This window comes from Equus przewalskii, chromosome 3 (assembly GCF_037783145.1).
Source record: "Equus przewalskii isolate Varuska chromosome 3, EquPr2, whole genome shotgun sequence".
NCBI classification, from domain to species: domain Eukaryota; kingdom Metazoa; phylum Chordata; class Mammalia; order Perissodactyla; family Equidae; genus Equus; species Equus przewalskii.
This window is the reverse complement of record NC_091833.1, coordinates 89,515,256-89,541,847: the sequence shown is the minus strand read 5'-3', so window position 1 is coordinate 89,541,847 and position 26,592 is coordinate 89,515,256. Positions and strand designations below refer to the sequence as shown.

The following is a 26,592-nucleotide window of genomic DNA, read 5'->3' as shown; positions in this document are numbered from 1 at the left end:
ACAATTGGGGAATTAACATGCTCTTGATAGTTTTATCTTTAGTGTACCACTAACGGGCAGTTGATACTAGGAAATCGGAGAAATCCTTGGTCCCAGAGACCACAAGCTGCTATGGACTTCCCTGGACTGTCTGCTTTTATAAGCCCCACACCCTCAAACCCCAACTATTCATTTCCTGCCTCTGCACTTTGTGCTGGCTTGCCGCAAGGAGCACCTAAGAAGGATGTGTCCCAGGCCTCAAATGTCCATCTCGCCTCTTGCTTATTCCTAAGATGGCAGCAGCAAACGAAGGGAGAAGGTGGGCAACATGGGTGAAAATATTGCTTCTGCCTTTTTCTCTGTATTCCAGACATTCCCATGAAATGGATTGTGGTTTTTGTCTGTGTCAAATTTGATTTAATTTGATAGGTTTCACTATTTTGAAGGATGGCAGACCTGTTTCATGATTGATGAAATATATGGGAATCATTTGTTAAGACACCAAAGAAAAGAGCAAAAAAGCCATAGAATATTAGAATTACACAGGTCTTAAGAGATCATCCAGAGTATTCCATAGATGCTTCCATCCCAGCAAAGGATCCTGCATCCTGTGTTTGAATACCTGCAATGGCAGCAGATCCATCTTTTAAAGCAGCCCGTTCAATCTGGGAAGCTCTATCTAGTGAAATTTTTCAGTCATTTGGAGTGAAACTATCTCACTGAAACGTGTGCGTGCTGCTCCTTACTCAGTATGTGTATTGTAATAGCTGAAGCCAAAACAAAGGCAGGTTTCCCTGTGCGCCGCGCTCGTGATTCATTAGCCTTGATTCTGCCTTTCTTCCTTATAATTATTTCATCCTCATTTGTTACAGGTTAGGCACAAAATCCGGCTCTTCCTTTGCTCTGCTTGTGGCATCAGTTATCTATTATGTAACCCGTAATTTCCGTAACTTCCTCTCCTGCCCTGACTCGGCCTTCCTCAGTTCCTGCCAATTCTGAGACAACCTTTCAAAACTATAGTATCCTGAATTAAATAGTATCTTCCCTCCCAGGACAACTCCCCTGCCCAATGACCATAATTTGTTTTATTGTATTACCATTTTTCTAGTCTTCCAGGTTAGTGGTATATTTTTAACTTTTTATTTTGATAATACAGACAATCCTCATTATTCACAGATTCCATATTTTTGTGAATTTGTCCACTCTCTAAAATTTATTTGCAACCCCAAAATCATTACTCACCATGCAGTCATTCATGGACATCTGCAGAGCAGTGAAAACTTTGAGTCACCCTATATGTACAGTTTCCTGCTGAGGTCGAACAAGGCGATGCTCTGCCTTCTTGTTTCAGCTCTCGTACTGCAAACACGTGTTCTTTTCATAGTCTACCTAGTACTATGCTTTTCATGTCTTTGAGGCTTTTCTTGGTGACTTTGCTATGTAAAACGCCCCCAAAGTACAGTACTGAAGTGCCGTATGGCATTCCTAAGGACACAAGGGCTGTGAAGTGCCCTAGGGAGAAACATATGTGTAGATAAGCTTGGTTCAGGCACAAGTTCTAGTGCTGTTGACCAATGTTAGTAAATCAACGATATATTTAAATAAGGTGTCTTAAAACAAACATATAACAAGGTTATGCACTGATAAGTTGATGAAAATGTTGTGACTAGAGATTGCCAGGAACCTAACCATGTATTTCTTTTAGGAGCAGTGCTTCAGCATTCACTAATTGTGTTCACAGCAATTTCATAGAACATTACTGCAAATAACAAGAACCGGCTGTAATTTAAGACTTACAGAAAAGTTGCAAGAAGAATAAAAAATTTATGTATGCCCTTCACCTATATTCCCCAAATGTTAGTATTCTACCACATCTTCTTTTATCCCTCTCTCTCTTTCTATGTATCTGGGTAATCACACATATAATTGTCACACATACGTGTATCCTTTGCATCTAAATGCTTCAATGTATATTTCCTAAAAATAACAACATTCTTACATAACCACAATATAATTATGAAAATCAGGGAATTAACATAAATTCAATCTTGCCTAATCTATAGATCTTATTAGGATTTACCACTTGTTCCAGCAATGCTAGATCCTGTGTTGCACTCAGCTCTCACGTCTCTCTAGCCGTCTTTAACTTGGTACAGTTCCTCAGTCTCCCTATTTCTTGATGTTAATGTTTTCGCAGAGTGTACATCAGTTATCTTCTAGAATGTCTTCAGTGTGGTTTGTCTGATTTTTGTTCATGATTGAATTTATATGTGCTCTTTTGTCAGGAATATTATAAAAGTGATGTGTTCTCTTTAGTGCATCCTCTCAGAAGGAATATGATGTCTGTTTGTTCCATTTCTGGTAACGTTAATTGATCACTTAGTTAAGGTGCTATCTGCCAGGTTTCTCCACTACAAGATTATTGTTGATGTCCTCCAGTCAAAGACTCCCAGGAACACACCTGTGGTTGAACAAAGTTGGGTTTCTTGGCTCACTGCAACGAGGGAGAGTGCACCCCATGAAACTGGGGGGCATCTCAGTGAGAGAGTATTGCCAGGTTTGGTCTTATGTTTGGTTATTTGGGGAGAAGTTTCAAGGAAGTGTGGTTTTCCTCTAGAGTGGGTGCTGTCAGGAAACAGGCAGTTTCATTATTGGTTATCCTTGTAATTTGTATCTAGGAGGCAAGAGGAATGGAACAAAGCTAAACCTGTATTTGATGAAGACGCAGCAGTGACTCATGTCAGTAGGGAGAGGGGGATTGGATAGTAGTCTTATTTTTTTCTGTGTCCATGTATGATAATGGAGTGGTTTTGTTTTCCATCACCATCACAGAGTGACCTTGTCTGCTATTGGTGTTGAATGAAATTATTTACATTCACCAAGAGAACACCGTACCTAGCTGTGAGACCTAGGCCAGCTCCCATTTGATAACAGTTAAGGACTACTTTTTTTTTTGTCTATTACTATTTTTCCCTTTATAATTAATGTAAACATCCCTACTGAGGTAGGTGGATGGTTGGGTGGGTGGATGAAAGTATGGGTGGGTGAGAAGGAAGAGAGCTTTTCATTACAATAGAAAGTTAATTAATGTAAAAGATGATGGAAATAGAAAATTGCTATTTTCCAACTGTAATAATTCAGGCAAGGATGCTTAATGGATGGTCTAACTAGTGGGTGAAAGGTTGAGGAACAACAGGATATTTATATAGTCTCAAAGTATTTTTGCAGAAAATACCTGTCAATTACAAGGGGAAAATAGTTTTTTGTTTGTTTTTTGAGGAAGATTGGCCCTGAGCTAACTGCTGCCAATCCTCCTCTTTTTGCTGAGGAAGACTGGCCCTGAGCTAACATCCATGCCCGTCTTCCTCTACTTTATATGTGGGATGCCTGCCACAGCATGGCGTGTCAAGTGGTGCCATGTCCTGCAGCCGGGATCCGAACCGGCGAACCCCGGGCCGCCGAAGCAGGACATGCGTGCTTACCCGCTGCGCCACTGGGCCGGCCCCAAAATAGTTATTTTATAAGTTGAAAAATTTTGGTCACTCTGGTATGACGGTGATAGCGGTGGTGTTGGTAGTACAGCCAACTTTTTCTGAGAAGTTACTACGTGAGGAGTAGTTTATATTGATTTCATCCCCATGATGTAGATAGTATGGAAATTCCCTGAAGTTTTTAAAGGCTTATGAACTAACCCTAGGACATGCCCTTTATGTTTAACCAAGCCAGTATTCAAACCCAAGATTCCTCTTAATAGCCATATTATGCCATCTTTTTCTTGTATATCTAATGTCATTCAATTTCCTTTTAAATGTCTCCCCTTTGCTTGCTTTCTTTTCCTGCTGTAATCAAGGTATAAGGCTCTTCACCTCATATTTGGATTTGTAGCTATTTGCAGGCAGTCCTCCCTATTCCAGTTTCTTCTTTGGCAACTCTGCCATACAGAATGTTTCCCTTTGTTCCTTTCCATATGATCACGCTTACCACGTCATTGCTCCGTCCACTTCATCAAATTCAGACTCCTCATTTTCAAGACCCTCAGTCATGTGGTCCCAGTACCATAACTTGATTTCCCTACTCCATTAGGAAGTTGTCTTCGCTGACCCCTGCCTCTTTCTTTAATAAGCCCCAGGTCTTTTTCTCCATCAGGAAAGCTCTCTTTTCTACCCTCTTCTTTTTCTGAATTCTACTCATTTTCAAGTCATAGCTTCTCTAAAACCTTCCCCAACTTGGGCCTCAAAACCAGTCTTGTGTCTAGAATGTGCTTCATTCAGTTTAACATGGAATCATTTTCTATTTTCTATGGGAACCTTAGTTGTGCCTGTGTCTAAAATACAAGTTCCTTTGTGTTGGGGACCGTGCAGTGTTTCCTTTGGTGCCCTGACACTCATCAGAGTGCTGGGTACAGCGTGGGGTCTGGGCAGATGGAGGACTGGCTGATTGATGTATTACTTGAAAGCAGACAGGTCAGCCAGGTGCAGGCAGACCCCCGTCAGTGAAGGGACAGCTGCATTTTGGATGTGGTGTGACAGATGTTTTTCTCATAGTTGACTGAAATGTGTAATGAATTACTTTTGTTCTGTACGTATCCTTTTCTTTTCCATTTGATTATGAGAAAGAATTGCTATTACACCCCCAAATTCCCAGCACACAGAGGAACCTTGAAAGACTTGTAACTGATAGACTAATTATAACCCCTGTACATTGTTCTCTAACAAACTGTGCTACTTCGTGGCCCTCAAACACATCACGCACTTGTTAAGCCTTGTTCATTTTGCTCATGCTTCTACCTCTTCCGGAAGGTGTTTCTTCCTTTCTACCTGGGAAAATCTTGTTTATATTTCATGTCCTAAATAATTATCTTCTCTGATAATCAGACAAAATTAATTATTCCTCTCTCTATGCTTCAGTGGCATTTTGCTTATACTTCTGTTCTAGAACTTACTATGCATTATTGGGAATCCCATTCTTAGTTGACTGCTGTCTGGCCCCAATCTGTTGTTGAGTGCTGAGGGCAGGGCTATGCCTTGTGTGGCTTTTATTTTGAAAGAAACCCTGTAGCAACCAATAAATTTTAATGTGGCAAGCCCTGTTTAGAACTATATGTGAGTGAAGTCATACTATTGGGGTGTGAAATTCAAATTATGCATTTTTTGAATGAGTAGATCTGAGATACCACGTAGAGTTCTTACTGAGTGTTCTTTAAATAGACCTTAACGTGAAAGGAAGAGAAAAATTAGAGATGAATTATGCTAATTTGAAGACATTCTTTCTCAAATTACAAAGAAACTGAAAACTCTGAAGTCACTAATTTTGCAGTAATTTCATTTACTGTGAATCACTTTATAACAAACAGGAACTATTTTTTAAAAGAAAAATCTGTTTTGTTATAATAAAGCACAAAGAAGTATTTAAGTTTCTTCAACAACGTGTGTGGTTATGACGTTTAATGTCTAGTTTAATGGCTGTCCTCAAAATTTTAAGCTGACTGAACAAAGAATGAAGACATTCAGAACATTATTTTTCATTTTAATTCTCATCACCCCTGATTTACATGCTGTTTTATCTAAGATTTTAATTCTATCATTTTTAACCCCAAAAATTAAACATTATTTTATGCAACTAATTTCTTTTAGGCTTAGCTATGCATTTACCAGTTTCTTTGTACACCAACACTTTTTGCATCTCAAACTTTCCATTTTGGACAATTTTTCTTTACCTGAAATATATCCTTTAGAATTTCCTTGTAAAGGAAGATAGCAGGAAATTCACTTTTTGTTTTTCTAAAAATATCCTCATTTGCCGTTTTTCTCAAAGATAGTTTTGTTGGTTATTCTAGGCTGACAGTTGATTATCTCTTAGCATAGTGAAGATAATATTCCAGTCTTTTGGTGCGAAGTCAGCTTAAAATATAATTGTCATTATGTTGTAGGTAATCTCTCTTTTTTTCTCTGGCTGTTTTAAGATCTCTTGCTCGGTGGTCTTCATTTTCACTATGAAATGGAATTTCTGTATTTATTTGGAATTCTTTATATTTATCATGCCTGGAATTTGTTGGCCTCCCTGAATCTCGAGACTGGTATCTTTCAACGAATCGGGGAGATATTCAGCCATTATTTCTTCCAGTACTGCCTCTCCCTGATCCTCTCTTCTCCATCCCTCTGGAACTCAAAAGGTGTATGTTAGATTTCAGTATATTATCCATATCTCCTAACCTCCCATATTTTTCATTCCTTTGTCTCTCTGTACTGTATTCTGGATAATTTGTTCACATCTGTCTTTCTGTTCATTCATCTTTTTCAGTTGTTTATTCCATTGAGTTTAAGTATTTTTCATTTCTAGAAGTAGTATTAAGTTCTTTTTTGAATCTGCTTTATTGTTGTTCTTGGTTTCTTATTCCTATTGTTTTGTTCAATGCCTACTTTTATGCCTTTGGACAAATTAAGTACTTGTTTTGTATTCTAGATAATGCCTTAGTTCTTTGTAGATCTGATTCAGCTGATTTTTTTGTTGTTTGTTTCAGCTGGCTTCTCACTCATCGTGCCTGATTTCCTTGTGTGTGTATTGATTTTTGGTGTGTGTGTGTGTGTCTTGATATTCCTTGGAACTCTCAATTTGCTGGAATTCCTTAAGGCATTGTTACAAAGTATGCTTCTCAAGCACCAGGGGTCACTACCAAAACAGGACTATTTTAAAATAAATTGTAGGCTTGAAATTTGTCAGAACTTAAATAGGATGAATTTGCACTGCTCATCTGCAAGAGGCCCAGCTTGTGATTACCGATATCAAGGAGATTGTTTTTTCCTCCACCTAATGCAAATGTTATGGCAGCAAGTTTTCTTGTTGATGAACATTTATTTCTGATTCACCCTCACACTGAAGATATAGCTCTTTGGGGTCACGGCCTGTTTGAGGTTTTCCTGTTAGACTCATCATTCTGAGTGGGGCTCTGTGCTTTGTTTCCAATCTGCCATGCACCCACAGAAGAAAAAATCAACCCCAGAGGTCACCAGGGTTTAACAGAAAAACAACCAAAAGCTGGCTTCAGGGATCCCTTGCTTTCCCAGATTCCTGCTTCCACTGTGCGTTGGGCCTCTCCGCATTGCCTAGTTTTATTCCCACTGACACATTTAAAAAGATATTTTAAAATATTTCATGCCGTGTTTTAGTTTTTAGTATGATATTTTATGCAGCGTTTTTTTTTCCCTCAATTTTACCAGAAACAAGTCTAGCATTGTTATCCTTTAAAATTTACTCTTTTTTCCTAAGACATATTGAGGTGTAGAAATAATACAGTTAGTGAATTCCCACTGGAAGCTTTTAAGAGTATTTTGATAAGCTGATGATATTTTTTAAAAAATAAAGAAATTTATATTTTCACTAATGATTTTCCCTAAAGCTTTGAAAAATATCTAGAAAATGTAATCATTTTAAGAAATACATTGTGGGACAAGATATCATGATTGTTGTAGCTACTTTACTATTAATCTTTTGTACTGAAAATTATCATAAATTTAAAAATATGCTTTAATAAATCTTTGATCCCCCAATTTTTTGATCGAATAATTGCAATCATTTATTGAGCATTTACCATATGTCAGGTGTTGTTTAAAGACTCCATTTAAACTTCAGAACAACCTCATAAGGTTGATATTAGTAATGTTGATTCCATGTGACAAATAAAAAAAAAAATTGAGACCCAGAAAGATGTACTAATTTGCCCAAGATCACACAGCTAGTAGGTGAAGGAGTTGAGATTCAGACATAGGGAGTTTGGTTCTAGAACCACACTCAGACCCTCCACTGTCTTCTCTGATGCCAGTTGGTGTAGCTAACTACAGGTAATGAGCAAGATTGACTAAGGTGTGCTTTTTATATTTCATTTCAATAATGCACTCAAAAAATAATTGCAAAGTGTGCTGGGATTTGCGTTAGATCTGTAGATCAGTTGGGAGATCTCAAGCCTGTAATTGATGAGGCATGCCGTTCTAACCACATTGAGTCTTCCATCCCTGGACATGAAATGTCTCTTCATCTAGATCTTCCTTCTCTCTGCAAGTTTTATAGCTTACAATGTATGTCTTGCATTTCTTTTGTTAAATTCATTTTTCAGTGTTTTATTAATGTTGTGATAAATGCAGTTGTTTTTTATTTCATTTTTGGATTGTTCATTGTGAGTATAAAGAGATACCATTAATTTTTGTATAGTCTATCCAACGTCCTTGCTGAACTCATTTATTATTGTATTTTTTCCTCTGGATTCCTCAGGATTTTCTATATACAAAGTCTTGTCATCTGAAAATAAAAATGGTTTTATTTGTTCCTTTCCAATCTAGATACCTTTCTTTTTAAATTTTTCCTTTACTGCACTGACTAAAACCTCCAGTAAAATATTGACTAGAAGTGACAAGAAGCTGCTCCTGATCATAGGGGGGAAACATTCCGCCTTACACCATGAAGCATGGTGCTAACGGTAGGCTTTTGTGTAGATGCCCTTTCTCAGGGTGAGGAAGTTCCTTTCTGTTCACTGCGGCTGATTTTGTCCTGAATAGATGTTAGGTTTTGTCAAATGTCTTTTCTGCATCTGTGGAATGATCCTATGGCTATTTCTGCTATTAGCATGGCCTATTACATTAATTTTCAAATGTTAAACTAACCTCTCATTCTTGTAATAAATCCCACTTGGTCATGGTGTGTATGTTGCTGGACTCGGCTGGCTAATATTTTGTTAAGGATTTTTGCATCTATATTCATGAGGGATATATTGGTCTGTAGTTTTGTATTTTTTCTTTTGAGGTCTTTGTTTGGTTTTGGACTTAGAGTAATATACTTAAAGAATAGGTTGAGAAGTATTCCTTCTACTCTGTTTTCTGAAAGTGTTTGTAAAGGATTGTTTGTTCTTTAAGTGTTGATATAATTTACCAGTTAAATACTCTGGGCTGGTGATTTTCTTTGGGAAGATTAATAATAACTAATTCAAATTTTTATTTGTTATAGGTCTCTTCAGATTTTCTTTTTCTTCTTGAATCAGTTTCAGTGATTTGTCTGTTTCTAGAATTTGTTCATTTAATCCAAGTTTTCTAATTTGTTAGAAATGAAGTTATTGTTCATAGTATACCCTTATAATTTTTTTTAACTTATGTAGTATCAGTATGTGATGTGGCACCTCTTACATTTCTAATTTTGATAATTTGTCTTCTCTCTTTTTTTCTTGGTCAACCTGGCTGAAAGTTTGTAAATTTTACTGATCTTTCCAAAAACCAACTTTTTGGGTTGTTTTTTTTTCTATTTTCTATTTCATTGGTTTCCACTTTAATCTTCATTTCCTTCCTTCAGCTTGCTTTAGGTTGAGTTTGCTCTTCTTTTCCTAGTTTCTTAAGGTGGAATCCTAACTTAGTGATTTGAGACCTTTCATTTCTGCGATGGGTGTTTAAAGAGAGAGATTTCTTTCTAACCACGACTCTAGTTGCATTTGGTAATGCCCTTACGTCACTTTCCTTTTTCAATTTTATTGAGGTATAATTGACAAAAATAAATTGTATATATTTAAGGTATAAAATTTGATGTTTTTGATATACATTTAGGTTGTGAAATAATCACCACAATCGAGCTAATTAACATATTCGTCACCTGACATAGTTAATCTCTTTTTTTCTTTTCTTTGTGGTGAAAGCAGTTAAGATCTACCCTCTTGGCAAATTTAGAGTATACAATACAGTATTGTTAACTATAGTCACATTGCTGTATGTTAGAGCTCCAGAACATATTCATCTTGCATAACTGAAACTTTGTACCCTTGACCAATTTCTCCCTATTTTCCCCTTCCTCCAGCTGCTGACAATCACCATTCTACTCTCCACTTCTATGAGTTTGACTATTTTAGATTCTACATATAAGTGAAATCATACAGTAATTGTCTTTCTGTGTCTGGCTTATTTCGCTTAGCATAATGTCTCCCAGGTCATTTTTTACGTAGTTTTGTTGGATATAGAAATTCTTGGTTGACTTTTTTTTCAGTACTTTGTCTATGCCATTCCATTGCCTTCTGGCTTCCCTTCCTTCTGAGGAGAAGTCAACCATTAATTGTATTTTTTCCCACGTGTAGTGAGACATTTTCTCTTGCTATTTTCAAGATTTTCTCTTTATCTTTGTTTTCAGCTGTTTGACCATGTGTCTAAATGTGGACCTCTTTGTGTTTATACTACTTGGGCTCTTTGAATTTCTTGGATGTGTAGATTAATGTTTTCCATTAAATTTGGGACGTTGTGGCAATTCTTTCTTTGAATTTATTTCCTTTCTCTTTCTCCTATCCTTCTGGGACTCCCTTTACATATTTACCACTGCAGTTGATGTTGTCCCACAGGTTTCTGGGGTCTTGTTAATTTTTCTTTCTTCTTTAAACATGGTTACCTTAAGTTCTTTGAATATATTTGTAATAGCTGTTTTGAAGTCTTTGTCAGCTAAATCCAGCATATGAACCCACTCAGGGACGATTTCTAGTGACTGCTTATTTCTCCTGAATATGTGTCACATTTTACTGTTTCTTTGTATATCTTATAGTTTTTTGTTTAAAACTACACATTTTAGGTACTGTATTACAGCAAATTTAGATTCTGATTTTTACCTCCGAGTGTGGTTTTTTAATTTGTTTGTGTTTTTTGGTTTGTTCAGTAACTTGCCTGGACCAGTCTGTGAAATATGTTCCCCATGGTATGGGCTGCTGATATCTCTGCCCAGTTATTTGATGATGATGATGCCTGGCTTCCTAGGGTTCACCCATTGTGTGCATAGCTTAGTGTCAGTTAGCGATGTTAGTTTAGTCACTGTTTAAGTCTGTCCCAGCTTTTGCTTTCCACCAAGCCTTCTCATGCTTTCACTGCCATGTATACAGGCTCGAAGTCAGCAAGAATATGTGGATAGCTTTTAGTCTCTTGTGTTGGTGGGTAGCCCTCACATCAGCCAGGAATTTGCAGAGCTTATCAGTGCTCTCCACAGCTGTTCATTTCCTTGATCTCCTTGTTAAATTTGGATGAAGCCGTAGGCTAGCTGAACCACTGGGCTTCCCCATTTATCCATCTCTGAGACTGCTACTGCTGCTAACAATGCTAATGGGCATGGAGTTTTCCCGTGCTGGGCTCCGAATCAAGCAAGTCCTCTCTGGCAGTGAAGTTGTTGATGTTTACAGCTTTACTTTCTCTGAGATGGGGGGTGTGTTTAAGGGAGGATAGAGGAAGCCCCAGGCAAGAATCCCATAGACTCCCACTGTTCATACCCAAGTTCAGTTTTTTCATGAATAATCACTTCCCAATTTGTTTTATGCCTTTGGTCTTTCGTTGATTTACAGAGCATTAAAATGCTTCTTTTGACAATTTTCTCTAATTTTATTATTGCTTATTGGGAAGAGGATCTGCTAAGCTCTTCACTGTGCCATACTTTGTCATATATTTTGTAGCATCACCACAGATTCACCCATGACTATTTAAGCTGTCAACAGAGTCAACAATTAACTTGCAAATGACATTGGATTTTGACTTATGTTAGCTTTATGGAGATAAATTCATACTTTAGTTGGGTTTAATTAACATTTTCATTATGATAGCATCTATTTGCTCATTCGTTTGTTGAGTATTAATATGCTCTACTTTCTGTGATGTAAAGATGTAGGAAAAAGTCCCTGGCTTCCATGAACTCACAAATCTAATTGAAGAGACAAACTAAAAATAAATAACTATAATAAAGTACAATACATGATGTTATATGGAGGTGACCTGGAGTGGGCATGCCTGTCTCTGACTAGTAAGAATTCACAAAGTGTGCTGCCCTTGATTGGGACTCAGAAGGGTTGGAGTCTGCCAAGCAAGGGGGATGCAATAGATGGGGAATTCTGAGCTTTCACTTCCGTCTTGTCTTCGGGTTTACCTCCGGCAGCTTTGTGGAGCATCACACTGCAATGAGGAAGGACACGTAGCAGGTCAATCAAGTAGGTGATTCGGACCCTCAGAGTTGAGAGATGGTGAGTGCAAAAATAGACAATGGCCAAGTTCAAGAGATGTTTTTGGTAAAATTGACAGAATTTGGTGACAGTGAAATAAGGGTGTGTATGGCTGGTTGGACACAAACTTAGAGGGTGTAAAGAGGAGACAGCCTCTGGGAAGTTGCCAAACAAGAAATTGACCTAAACAACAAAGACCAGACAGGATGTCCAGATGAATCATTGGCTGAGGGCCCAGATAAGAGGAAGAATCCAGGCAAGAGCGAACATACAGAAACCTAGGAGACCAGGCTGGACTGACAGTTGTAGCAGAAGATGTATGGTGGCTTGTAAATAAGTTTTCTGAGCTGCCAAGAGGGCAATGACTTAATCTGATGTCTGTGGCCTTAAGTTTGGGGTGGGGGGGTAGGGCAGTAAGAGGTCCCACTCCAACATGATCATTTTGGTGCACTCTTATTTTTAATAAATATTTGAAATTAATCTAAACCTTTCTTGAAGTAGGATAATGGTATTGATTAATAATTCTCCCCCAACTAATGTTCTTCCTGTGGGTAACTCAGACATGCACAGAGACTTTCATTAACTCTGAAATCATTGAGGAATTATTGAGAAAGCAACTCCTTAAAAACCTAATAGTTAGTGCTGCCAAAGTGTTAATGCAGCTTTTCAAAGCATTAAGAGCTGGGCAGACACAAATGGATCTAATGACTATGTATAAAGAATAATGATGACATACCTTGTCTCTAATCTACACTCTTTCAAGAGGTCCCTTTTTATGTGTGATGTTCTGTGACTTAATTTTTCCTGTCCATGACATTCTAATGCTTTTTAATTGCCAACCATCCAGATTTGCTGTCGGTATGAATCAGGTTTTTCATATAATTAAGCCAGTTTATCTGTCACCCATCATAATCCATTTTATCTTAGTTACTTTTCCATTTCTGGAGCCAATCATCATAATTAATACAAAAATAGGAAAATCTGAGTCATTTTTATAAGTGTTAACACAGAATGCCTGTCAGATAAATGCATACACTTCCTTCACATTTTTAGAAAGGTTCAACATAACTTGGTAAAATGAATTAGTATTCTGCCAGAAACACAGAAACCAGAAAAGAAATTAGTATTTCAGTTCATTCACTTATTTCATGAAACCAGCTTTCTACACCCCATCATTTATTTCCAGAATTTCACATGGTCTTGATTCTGTGTCCATGCAATGACAAATTGTAAAATAGGAAGGCTTTCTGTTTGTGGAGGTAATTGCAGGGAAGCACTGTCTGTCAGCTCACTTCTGTCACTGGTGCTTGTGTGGGTTTTCTCATTCACTCATTCCTTAATTGAGTGTGGCTCTAATCCCTGGGGATACAGCAGTGGATGAGACAAAGGAAGATTCTGACTCCCTTTGAGCTCAGTGCAGTGGGGGAGACAGTAAACAAATAAATACCAACAATAGTGATGAGCAACGTGCAAAGAATGTAAAGAAGGTGATGTGCTAGACAGTGGTTCTGTAGATGGAGTGCTCGGAGAAGACCTCTCTGGGGAGGTGGCATTAAAGCTGACACTTGAATGACAGATGCCTTGAGATGATCACAGGACCAAGCATTCCAGGAGGAAGCCATAGCTAAAGCACAGGCCACAAGTGGGAATGTAATCCAGGAACCAAATGAACGCCAGTGCTGCTGGAGTAACATGAACAGGGAAAGTGGTAAGAGAGGAGCTAGGGAGAGGGAGAACGTTCAAGGGAAGAGTGTGGATTTCCTTTCCAGGAAGAGCTGCTGGAGAGTTTTAGACAAGATAGTGATGTGATCTGATTTACATTTTAAAAAAATCAATCTGGCTGCTCTGTGGAGAATAGATTGATGGAGGCAAGTATGGAAACAAGGAGACAGAATCCAGATGAGAGATGAGTTTGGATTGCACCAGTGGTGCAAAGAAGTAGATTAATTCAGGGTTTGTTTAGAGACAGATGGAGCAAGAGAACTTATTGATGGGTTGACTGTTGAAGGGTGTATTACAGAAAAGGAAGAATCCATCAGGGATAACTCAGATTTTTTTTGTTTCATAAATACTAAGACTTCACTGTCCCTTAACCATTCTGTGAAGTTATTGCATTTGTCATTTTCAAAAACTGATTCTTTGCACAGCTGCACATTTTCCATGGTTACAGCAAACTATGGCATACGGCTTTCTAGATTCAAATTTGCGTTCTCCAACTTAGTGGTCACATGTATCAGGCAAGTCTCTGAACTCCTCTTTGTTTCAGTTTCTTCTTATTAAAAAAAAAAGAAGAGTAATTTTACTTGCTTCATAGGGTTGTTGTCAGAAGTGACTAAGAAAATACGCATGGAAATACTTAGCACACTACTAGACTACAGTAAGCACTCAGTAAATGTTAGTAATTTGATACTATATTTCTGTCTTATCTACCTTCCTGTTGCACATTCAGATCTCAGTACCTACTAATAAGAGTTACAGTAACATTTTTAAGAAACAAATAAGGTCTGCTCCTTATATCATTTAATAATTTTTTTCATGTATTATTTTTATGCCAATTTTTTAAGAATATTTTAACAATAATCCTTTTTTAATATTTTACCAACTTCCACATCTGGTAGTATTTATTTTTAAAATGACTTCTTAAATTTGGGTTTTAAACATCTGTAGCCTTTTAGAAAGATTGAATATTATCAGCTTTATTGTGAAGTTAGTGTTTTTGGCCTTTAAAGTGGGGTGAGAGAGGGTGGGCATCTAATCCCAAGATTACGTAAATCATCTAAAAGCTTGCTATACTGCCTCCACCAGTGCAGTCAGAGTACGTGGCTCTGCTCAAGTGCACCCCTCCTCAGTTTGGTCCTCCTGCTTTCCCTATGGATTTAGGGCCATATTGGATCTATGGTTGGAAAAGATCCTGTTTGTGTGGGTCACCGGGTAATCTAGAAGACCTTGTATTGAATGTTTGATTTCCATGGAAATACTGGTTCCTGTCACTCTGTCAGGCTGCAGCTGCATTTCAGACTCCAGATTGGGTATTTGTGTCTCAAAATAGGCTTGAAAACAGTAGGAAAGTGGAGTAGGTCACCACGCATATGGTTGAATTTGCATTGACAGATGTGCTTGAGAATAATAAGGAAATTCTTTTAAATTGGTTCCTTAGTTATAAATGTGGTATGCAAACGTTTCATAATTATGGCTGGGATTGAGGTATATTTAGCAAATGGTACTTTTCACTAGATAACACATTAACCTAATTTTTAAAAGCTCTGTTTCTCATCTTTCACTGAAGTTGGTTGGGCAAGGCACAGCCTCTCTTTGCTGTAAGAATCTTATGGTGTTATCATTGATGTGGAACAATGTCCAGCACAGGTGGCTTTGGAATCCCTTTCTGTGCAAACATTCAACATTAAATACTTACATATTCTGTGGTTCTCGTTTCAGATTCTCTGTTTCTTGTATTTTTTTAATGACGTGGATAATGAAAACATTTTATTCTGAAGCTATTACATAGTGTGGCACATGTGAAACAATTTCCTCCTCTGATAAACGCGCAGTCCCTAAGCCCAGAGGGAGATGTTACTTATTAGACCGCTGGCCAATCAAATCTACTGTGTGCGGAATCTGCTAGTTTCGGGTGTTGGCTCCCACAATTTGTCTCTCCCAACTACCGTGCCAATTGCATGGATGCTGTACTGAATTTGTAAAAGTTGCTTATTACTAAATACTATAGGAGATGATGATAGAATCCGGATTTTTTGGAAATCAGTAACTAAATTAATCAAAGCCTGTGGGTGTTTTGAAACTTTTACACTTAATGGGGCTAGCCCTACAATGTTTTCTTCTTTCTCTTCCAAAGGCAGTGTAGTTGTGGCTATTTAAGAGCTCACATGAGAGTCTTTGCGGGCAGAAAGAATCAACTGTGACTCCGCAGGTCTGCCGACACATACAGAACTGAACAGTGGGGCGCCCCTCCATCCTGCGGGCTTCCTGTGTGTGCCTGGTTGGAGGGATCTGTGCCCTCCTGGCTCCAGTAAGACTAGCACTCCCTTGGCAGTCAAATACCCCGGCATTTCACAGTGTGGCACCCCAACTTGATTGTATTAATGTTAGTATTTGTTTGTAAGCTTTCATTTTTTTCCAGAAATATATATATGTGGACATAACTCACTTTCTATGTATTTGTTTTTCTGCCACAGACACAGGAGCAGAAAGACAGGCACTGAGAGAAAATGTGTATCCTAAATTGAGAGAATTCTGCAGAGAAAACTATGGATTAGAATTTCAGGTAACTCTGATATTAATTTCATTTTTAATTATGTCAGTTAAATTAATGTTTGTTTCTTGTCACAACTTGGTGTTACAAAAGACAAGTTTTAAGCCCTGAAAAATATCCTTTCTTTAAGTTTGGGTAAAAAGAAACACTGGCAAATAAAAATAAAATAGTCATTTTTGATGTTTTGCACTTTTATGTTCTGTTTCTTGGATCCTGCCTTGTATTGGCTCATCTTTTTCTTTGAACCAAGTTTATGTGCTTTTTTGACAGTCTCCACTATTATCAAAGAGGTGAAGGTTGCCAAGCACCTGCCTTTAAGCTGTAGTCTCTAGAAATGTTTTACATCTAAAAATTGGGACAGAGCCAGCCCTGATAGCCTAGTCTTTAAAGTTCGGCACGCTGCATTTGAGTGGCCCGGGTTCGGTTCCTGGGTGTGGAACCACACCACTCATCTGTCAGTAGCTATGCTATGGTGCTCACATAGAAGAACTAGAAGGACTTACAACTATAATGTACAACTATGCACTGGGCTTTGGGGAGAAGAAAACAAAAGACAGAGAGGAAGATTGGCAACAGATGTTAGCTCAGAGCAAATCTTTTCCACCCAAAAGAAAAAAACAAAAACATCGGGACAAACTTTCTCACAAGTATTTCCTTTTAGCAGCCTGGCCAGTCATTGCCTTCTATCTTGCCTTCTAGTTTTTATTCATGCTGTAGAATGTCCTTTTTCCTGAGTATGTCAGGGATTTACCATTTACAAAAAAATATATAGGGGCTGGGCCAGTGGCGTAGCAGTTAAGTTCACGTACTCTGCTACAGTGGCCTGGGGTTCGCAGGTTCGGATCCTGGGCATGGACCTATGCACTGCTTATTAAGCCATGCTATGGCAGGCATCCCACATATAAAATAGAGGAAGATGGGCACAGATGTTAGCTCAGGGCCAGTTTTGCTCAGCAAAAAGAGGAGAATTGGTGGCAGACGTTAGCTCAAGGCTAATCTTCCTCAAAAAAAAAAAAAAAAGTGTGTGTGTGTGTGTGTGTGTGTGTGTGTGTTATGTCAGCCTTTCAAGACACAGTAATTGTGCATGTCATTGCTGAAGTTCATGAACACCCTGGCATTGGTAGACACCCTTGATTTTGCCACCTAATTGAAAAGTACTAGAAAATATTGGGCATATCTTGGACATCCAGAAATTTAAAAAGTAAATGGCTCCTGCAACAGATAACATTTTTTAGTCAGAATTTCTCAACTTCATTTGCATTGGACATCGTAACTCCAGTGCCATCTTAATTACATATTAACATCATTAAGTGAGGGATATGTGCTAGACGTTTGTGGTCTAAGAGTGTGAAATGTGCCATTGCTAGTGGAAGAAAATTTCACCCTTTGTTTGTTTCCTCCTGAATAAATATTTTATCTTGGTATACTTCATGATTCTTTCTAATATGATATATAAATAATGTCCCAAAATGGCTTCAATCTCAGTGCACGGTGTCGGTCAGCAGCAGGCCGTTATGACACACATATTGAATAGTTACTCATAAGTCACCATTTACTTGATAAATTGTGAACCTAAATTAAATTCCTTGCTGTGAATTCAGCACTGCCTTTTCCGAGGAATCTGGTTCTACTGATAAGAGTCTCAATTGTTAGAAGAATTCCAATCTGTGAGGATTCCCATAGACTTCGACACTCCTCAGGGACTCAGTATAGAGGAAGAAATGTGTCCAAGCATTTTAATCTCATCTTTGAGTTTATATGGATTTACGTCATTTTTGTCAGTAGAAGCAGGAAGTTGTTCAGCTACACAATACCCTCCGTAAAACATGGTCTTGATTAGGATTAGCTGAGGGAAAACGGAAAAGTATATTTTCTAAATTGTAAGTAGGCAGAAAAGGAGGAGACAGGAAAAGTAGACAGGAGAAGACAGATAAAGCCAAAGGAAAATTGTAGAAGGCAAGGTCCATAGAATAAATTGATGGCGAGGATCATTCTAGGCAGGTGCATTGAATCAGTCAATGAGATACTGGACAGCAGTGCAAACAGCATTGGGCTTAGGAGAGGTGGAACTGAGCCCCAGCTCTCTGCTGTGAGTGGCTTAACCCACCAGTGGTGGGTGGGTGACAGCTTACACAGCTGAGGTTGTGTTTAGAATAAAATAAAATATGCAAGGTTACATTTGCTTCCCACTTTCTAAGCTTAACAAGAGCTCAAATATATAGTATCTGAACCTTCTAAGAGTATACTTTTTAGAATAGTCTTTTCTGGTAGATTGATTATCGATGTCCGTGAGGATACGTCTTCTAGAGAGACGGTTCTCTTTGCTCAACTACAACAAAATGTAGTGCCAGAAGCTTCATGAAAAACCCAGTTTACCCATGCTCTATTCTGGATTCCATCTTTGTTGTGTATTGAACTCAGGAGAAATGAATTTCCTAAAGTTACTTAAACGTACCGATCTATTTCCTGCTTCCATGCCTTTGTTTCTGTGCTCTCTGCCTGCATGTTTCTAAAGCTAGTTCTTCCCCTGCTTCACCTCCCAAGTCCTACCCATTTTTAAGACGCTTGCTATCTGATCTTAAGTCGTGGCCCTCTCCTCCTTAACCACTGCCCTGCAGCTGTTGTCCTCCATTTGGTTCTTTGAGCACTTCAAGCCCATCCCTATTTAAGGATTTTGCCCTGGCTGTTCTCTCTCTGTAGAAAAGCTCCTCCTATCTTCTTCTAATGGGTCCTTTCTTATTGTCCTTCAGTCTCCACTGGAATGGCACTTCCTAGAGATGCTTCCCTAGCAACCCGATCTCAGGTGCTGTCTTCTACATCAGCCTATTTTAGTTCTTTGCATAGCATGTGTTGATATCGGATATTTTAGTTCCTTGCGTAGCATATGTCAATTTGGCTTGCATATTATCTTTCTCCTACTAGACTGTAAGTTTTACAGGAACAGGGACTTGTCTGTTTTCATGACAGCTACATTCCTGGTCCTAGAATAGTGCCTGGCACGTGGTAAAACTCCATAAGATGTATTGAGTGAATGAATAAATGCCTGTATGAGCATATGAATGAATGAAGTCTCAGCCCAAACATATGCTGCCTCTCATCCCCCCATCCCTTCTAGCATATGCCATGTACCCTCCTGTTTGCTCCTGTAAAATCCTATGCCTAACTCTTAATCATTTATCCAGTTCATTCAAGAAGTGTTTGTTGGGGCCAGCCCAGTGGTGCAGCGGTTAAGTGCGCACGTTCCGCTTCGGTGGCCTGGGGTTCGCCAGTTCGGATCCCAGGTGCGGACATGGCACCACTTGGTAAGCTATGCTGTGGCAGGCGTCCCACACATAAAGTAGAGGAAGAGGGGCACAGATGTTAGCTCAGGGCCAGTCTTCCTCAGCAAAAAGAGGAGGATTGGCAGCAGATGTTAGTTCAGGGCTAATCTTCCTCAAAAAAAAAGTATTTCTTGACCATCGACAACGTGCCAGTCAACATTCCAAGTGCTGGGAATAGAGGAGCAAACTAATTGAACCCTCTTCTTGTGGAGCTTTCAATATTCTTGGTGGAGGAAGACAAGAAACAATAAATTCCAGTGGTAGTAGATGCATTTTATTGAGTAAATGTTTTTAAGAAAAGTAAAACAGGATAAGGGTTTGGGAATGCCAGGTAGTCAGAGAAAGACTCAAGGATAAGATGACCTTTGAGCAGAGATCTGCAGAAAATAATGGAGCAAGTCATGCAGATGTTTTGGAAGGAGAATTCCAGGTATATGCGGCGAGGAAAAGGGTCTGAGGTGGGAGCATGTTTAGAATATTCTAGGGACTAGTAAAGGAGCCAAGTGTGAGTGGAGTGAGTAAGAGAAATAATTGTAAGAGATGACACCAAATTCAGATCACATGGGACCTTATGGGCCAAGATTAAGGACTTAGAATTTTACTGATCAAGAAAGGAAAGAGTGACATTATGTGACTTTTATGTTTAAGAGATTCACTCAAGCTCTGTGTGGACACTAGAATGGAGGTGGGGAGGAATGGTAGAAGCAGGAAGATAGTACAAGTAAGAAATGGTCATGGCATGGACTAGAGTGAGCAGTGCAGATGATGAGACAGCTGGTTAGGTAAACTTCTCATCACCTGTCTTTAAGGTCTAAAAGTTCTCAAGACTGGAATTGTGTTTTATTCAACTCATCCCAGTGATTAGTCAAGCATCTGACACATAGTAGGCCATTTAGTTACATCTTTATTAAATTAAATGGATAGAATATGGAATTATATTTTAAGCAAGGCCATATATCTTTATCTGTATGCCTGTTTGGCAGGCTGATTTTTAGTATTTCCTTTATTCTTCATTTGAGCTAAGATATTTAATGAAAATGCACTAGACTCTTTGATTATGTGAACTTCAATTCATTCTGTGTGTAGTGTATGCACGTTGATTGCTCAGAGATACAAACAAAAAGAAAGTCAAGCCCACTCAGAGCAGAGAACACACATGGCTTCAGAAAAGGACAAGATGTTTAAATTATACGTTATTTGATTTGCCAGTGTTCAAGGGCCTCGGCTACAGAGAACAGGATATACAGGAAGAACAAGGGCAAGAGACTGAGAAAAATAAAGACAGATCGAGGCAAAAGCAGGTGGTGCAGGACCCAATAAATAAAGGGCTTGTAATTATATCCGCAGGTGCCATCCGTTCTTGCTTTCAGATGTTTCCTGTCCGTTCTCACTGCTGAGACTGGTCTAACCCTCACTGCTTCAAAAATTGGATGGACAAAAGCATCTTAACTCATCTCGTTCCCTCCTTACCCCCAGTAGGTTGCGAGTCCTGGAGGAAGAGACTAGTTCTCGTTTATTTTTAAGTCCCCAGGGCCTGGAAGAGTGTTTGACATTTAGTAGGGATTATTAAAAGTGTGCTAGCAGAACTGCCTACACCATTGCCCTACTTGAGTTCTTCTATAAAACACCACCAGTCATCTTCCTTAAATGTCGTGTTGTCACTTCCTTTCTTTAAAAGCTTCTAATGGCTGTTTGCTGCCTTCAGGGTCCCTCTTTAATATGACCCCAGCTGTCTCTCCAACTTCATCTCCATTCTTCACAACATAAAAACTCCATGCTAGTCAAGCCATTCTCGGCCTGTCCTTGGAGCACATCTTGCTGATTGCTTATTCCTGACTTAAAATCTCATTGGCTATATCTATTTCATTTCTCCTCTCTTATCAGAAATACCCTTTCTCTTCCACCCCTGTCCTTCAGACTCCCGCTCAAGGCCTAACTTTCTCAAGCAGTCTTTTCCAATTCCCAGATAGCTCCCCCTTCTACTCTCTGAACTCTTATAAATCCTCCCCACCCAACTGCCACTAGTACCCTGAGCCAGGAGTAAACCTGCTTAGGGCAGGGACCTCTCAGGGGGCATTTGACTGATCTGGGCACTTTGGACACCTCCATTTTGAAAGCAATTTTCATTTGAGTCCAGCCATTCAACTTAGTATCATTCCTTAAGTACACCTTCTGATAGTCTATTTCTTTAGGGGGCATCTAGTATTTATCTCACTTCATCTTAGGCACCAGAGTTCATAAGCCTGTTCCTTTTTCTTCACCTTTAACATCCAGTAAATCCCAGAGACCTGCAGATTCTCCCTCGCTAAATATTTCTCGTCTGTCTTGTTTGTTCAAGTCAGTATTAATGTCATTTTGACTGTGGCAGTAGATACCCTGTCAGTCTGTTTACCTGTATCTCTTCCTTCTCTTCACCAGCGTCAGCCCTCTACCCACCTTAACCACCTAGTCCATCCTGCACAGTATTGCTGCAGTGGTATTTCTGAAATACAGATCTGACTCTTTCATGTACCAGATATAGTCTGCACTTCTTCGCATGGCGTTCAGGGTTCTCTTTCCCACGCCTGTCTACCAGTGGCTCTTATCTGTCCCCATGCCCCACAGGCAGCCTGCTTTATTAGCCTTTCTAAACTACGTTCGGTTCCAAGCATGTTCTTCCTTTTCCCCAAGTCTTCACACCCACTGTGTGCACTGTTTGGGGTGCCCTTAAATTGTCCCCTATTCAAATGACTAGAAAAATTTATACGCATTCTTTAAAAAACAGTAAACTTCCATCTTTAAGATTCCATAGTACTTTATTCCTAATCTTTAATAACATTTGTCATTTTGTTTTAATTGCTTTTAAAAATGCCCTTCCCCCACTAACTGGGAGTTCTTAGAAGTCAGAAATCATATTATTTATATCTTTATATCACCAGCATTTTTTAATAGTACCTGGCTCATACTGTGTACATTATAAATGCTGGTTGATCGAAGTGAATTTATTGATTAAATGACTAAAACCCAGAAGCAAGAGTCTAGACCAGGACTAATGAAAATTAAATATAATGTGAGTCACAGGTACAAGCCACAAATGTAATTTTAAATTTCCCACTAACCACATTTTAAAAAGTAAAAGGAAACAGGTAAAACTCATTTTAGTATATTTTATTTAGGCCATTATTTCCAAAACATTATCATTTCAATGTGTAATCAATATAAAAATTATTAATTAGGGGCTGGCCCGGTGGCAAAGAGCTTAAGTGCGCACGTTCCGCTTCTCGGCAGCCTGGGGTTCACCGGTTCAGATCCTCGGTGCAGACATGGCACCGCTTGGCAAAAGCCATGCTGTGGTAGGCGTCCCACGTATAAAGTAGAGGAAGATGGGCATGGATGTTAGCTCAGGGCCAGTCTTCCTCAGCAAAAAGAGGAGGATTGGCAGTAGTTAGCTCAAGGCTAATCTTCCTCAAAAAAAAAATTATTAATTATTAATGAGGTATTTTACATTCTTTGTTTCATACTCAGTCTTCAAAGTCTAGTGTATATTTTATACTCACAACACATCTCAATTTGGACTGGCCATGTTTCGGGGCTCAACAGCCATGTGTGGCCAGTGGCTCCCATGCTGGACTGTGCAGCTCTAGATGGGAGCGGCATCAGGGTGGGGCCATTCTAACAGAGAAGAGAGCCTGACCTCCTGGTGACAGAGGTCTAGCTTCGAGTGACAGAGAGACTTAACTAGAGGAGCTGCTGTGGGAATGGAAATTCATTTGTACATGTGAAAAAAAAAATCCAGATAATTAAGAAAAAAAATTTTCCACTTGTCAAATTAGAAATTTTTTCTTTCATTTCATAACACTTGGATAGTGCATTAATAGGCTACACAACCTGAAATAGTTAATGCAGCTTTCAAAAGTGCTCTGGAATGAGGACTGAGTGACGGTATGTAACATGTGTGACAACAGACTAAAACTTATGATCAGCAGTTCATTTGCATGCTGTCTTAAGACTTAAACTGCATTTGGAATCAAGAGAGGCAGGTGATGGAAACACTTATTCTCAATCTTAGATGAACAGCCCTTGTCTTGGTGGATGCCATTTGTTACCTTTTGCAACTTTGCTAAAAATAGCTTTAAAAATTTCTCCCCATATGCCCTTGCAATTAAACTCCGGTGTGCTGGCCCCAGCCCTTGAAAGGCCTTCTCTCTGACAGGCAAGTGTTGGGTTCCTAGGTGTGTAGGGAAATGTGAGAATGAAACCTGCAGCTCCTGCCAGCAGGAAGATCTGGCCACACCTGCTTTCTGCCTCACAGTGATGTTGGGAGGCCACCTGAAGGCACCAAAGGGATGCTGCTCATCTGTGGTGAAGGTGCCTTCTAAGGCCTTTTTGGTCTGGAATTTGACCACCTCTTCTTCGCTTCGTGTTTCCTTTGGCAGTGCAGGTCCAGACCTGTCCACCTGGTGTTTTATTGTCCCTAGACCCCCAGTTAGAGTGTCATCGTCTCCCTAAGCTGGTGCCTGTGTGTGGGCAAAATCAGCCTCTCCAGCTCTCTCCTCTCCATCGTCACATGAAGATAATTCTCTGGTTTTTGAATGTTAATATATCTAAAACAGAACCCATCCTTCTCCCTTTGCCCAGTTTCCCAACTGCTGCTGTTTCCCAGACATCCAGACTTTAAAACCTTGGCTTATGGTCCATTCTTCACCCTTTACAACCTAGACCCAAACTGCTGCTGTTTCTGTTGATTCACTTGCCACAGTGCTTGTTAGAAGTTCACCTTTTCCTTCCATTTCGCAAGGCTCTGTCTTTACTAAGGCTTCCGTTTCTTAATAGCTGAGTGACTATGGCAACCTTTCTCTGATCTTTCCTTACCCTGGGTGTTTTTGTCTTCTGGTCCAAACTGTACACAGCCGCTCAAATAATCTTCCTTAAACAGTATTTACCAGATTTCACTCATTCAAAGATTCATGGTTTTTTTCCACATTTTTGCATCTCAGAAATCGGGATTTGTCTTACAAATAAGTGGTGTGTCACAGTGTAGTTGGCAGTGCATTTCCTTTTTGGTAGAATGTACAATACTGGAGCAGCTACAACTGATGATATTTCAGGTTCAATAAAATGCAGCATATTCTGTCATTTATGGGGTATAGAAGAAACAGAATAAATCTTGTTGCTTTTGACTGAGACTCAAATTCTGGGTCTGCAAATTACCAGTCCTGTGACTGTGGGCAAATAGCTTGATCTCTTTGACACATAGGTGACCCCTCTCTAAAATGAATGGGGCAGTGTTTATCTCCCACGACTGTTATGAGAATTGAGTGGGATAACAGAAAGTGCCTGGCACATGGAAAGCACTCAACCACTGTTAATTTCTTTCTGGCTTTCACCTTTTTAAGTCTGTCTTCTGATCAAGAACCTAGTGTAATGAAATTATTCGTGTGCATTTTTCTTTTGCCTTCCTGAGCACAGCAAAAGACCTTTGACCAAAGGCAATTGTCTACCTGAGGGGTGCTTAGTGTCTGGTGCAGAAGGAATGTGAATGGGAAGAATATTCGGGAAATACTGTCTCACGTACAAGAAAGGATTATGCAGCAAGACCAAAACCTTGCAGGTCAGACTATTAGCTTGAGAGAAGATTTCTCTGAATTCCTATAATCACTTCTTTAAGGTATCAACCAGCAACCAACAGTATCAGTAGGACTCTGACCCTGTATATCCAATATGTAGAGAAAAGGGCCCATTTTGTCCACAGGGTGGGGCCAGGGCCTACCCGCTGTAGTCTCTAGGAGAATGGTGGAAAGAGACAGAGAGAGGCAGAGCTCGGTAGACTTGCTTCCCCATTTCTGTGCTTCGGGTTCTGCTTCAGAAAAGGGGAAGTGGGTTAGATCAGTGAACATAAGTAGGTAACTAGGTAACACTGAGGGCAACTTGCCTCTGCTCTCTACTTAGGACTCTGGAAAGAGATTACCTTACGACAATCGCCCCCTCCCTACCCCTGCCGACAGACCTGGGCATGGCCACATCATGGTCATGGCAGCAAGAGACCCTGAAGTTTAACTTTCCCAAGGTGCCTTCAGTTACTGTGTGTCACATATGCTGAGTTGAGAGCCACTGCTAGTCTCCATGACAGAAGTGACCTCACAAAAGGCCTGGGGTGAATAAACTGGATGGAGCATGGGCCTAAGGCTTGGGGCTCTCCATCCACAGCAGGGGAGCTTGGATTGTGTCGCCTGCAAAACAACCCCGGGGCTCTGACCAAACCGAGAGGGAAAGGTCTGCCCGTGGGTTACATCTGTCCCAAGCCCAGCCATGATGCAGCAACCAGGCAGACAATGGGCGTCACCTGGAGACTGTGCCCAAGAATTCCACTTTCCCATTCATGATATGAAGTCAGCCAGACCTCTTAGGGAGAAGCAGCGAGGGAGTGGGGAAGCCAAGCCTTCTGACAGACTCGACGTCTTGATCCGAGAGAGAATAAGCACTTAGTAAAGAATTCTTGGGAAACATCAGTTCCAAGTAAGATTTAAATTGGGTCGAACTGAAAGTTCACCTTATCCTGCTAACCAGAGGATGAAGACTTCCCTAACTAGTTTTAGACAAAGTAAAGAAGCTGCATTTTCTGTGCGCTTCAGAGTTGTAGGTTAAGTTGAATTGTATGACTCTCATATTAGCTTGACCTTACTACTAATTACTCAATTGAACAGTTACTTACTCTCTCACTCAAGGTCCATCATCGGTTGTATCTACCTACTTTTCCTCCACCGCTGCTGCTTTCTCCACCACCGCTCTTCCTGTTCTATCAAGCCCAGGCTCCTTCTCTATACACATTCTTTTCCTCCCGCCTGTCTGCCTGCTCAGGAACCTCAAAATGCATTTTGCCTCCTGAGTTGCCAAAATGCATCATTGGCTTTATAATTGACAGGAAATGTTGTGATGCCCTTGGTCTTTTCTCCACATTGTCAACTAATCACCTCTTTTCCATTTTCTATTAATCAAGTGTGTGCTTCTTTCTGAAGTGAAATGCGTATCCCCTCATTGAATCACACATCATTTCA

At 39.6% G+C, this 26,592-nt stretch overlaps 1 protein-coding gene across 2 annotated transcripts in view; it reads left to right on the top strand.

Moving 5' to 3' along the window:
• Positions 1 to 26,592, top strand: part of NWD2 (NACHT and WD repeat domain containing 2) — a 161,256-nt gene that overhangs the window by 49,813 nt on the left and 84,851 nt on the right. Inside the window, exon 2 of one of the 2 annotated variants that reach the window (XM_070612971.1) lies at positions 16,162 to 16,250. In XM_070612971.1, coding sequence (XP_070469072.1) covers positions 16,162 to 16,250 — 89 coding nt within the window. Of the gene's footprint in view, positions 1 to 16,161; positions 16,251 to 25,726; positions 26,054 to 26,592 lie in introns of those variants that run through there. The other variant, XM_070612972.1, reaches the window with a different exon arrangement.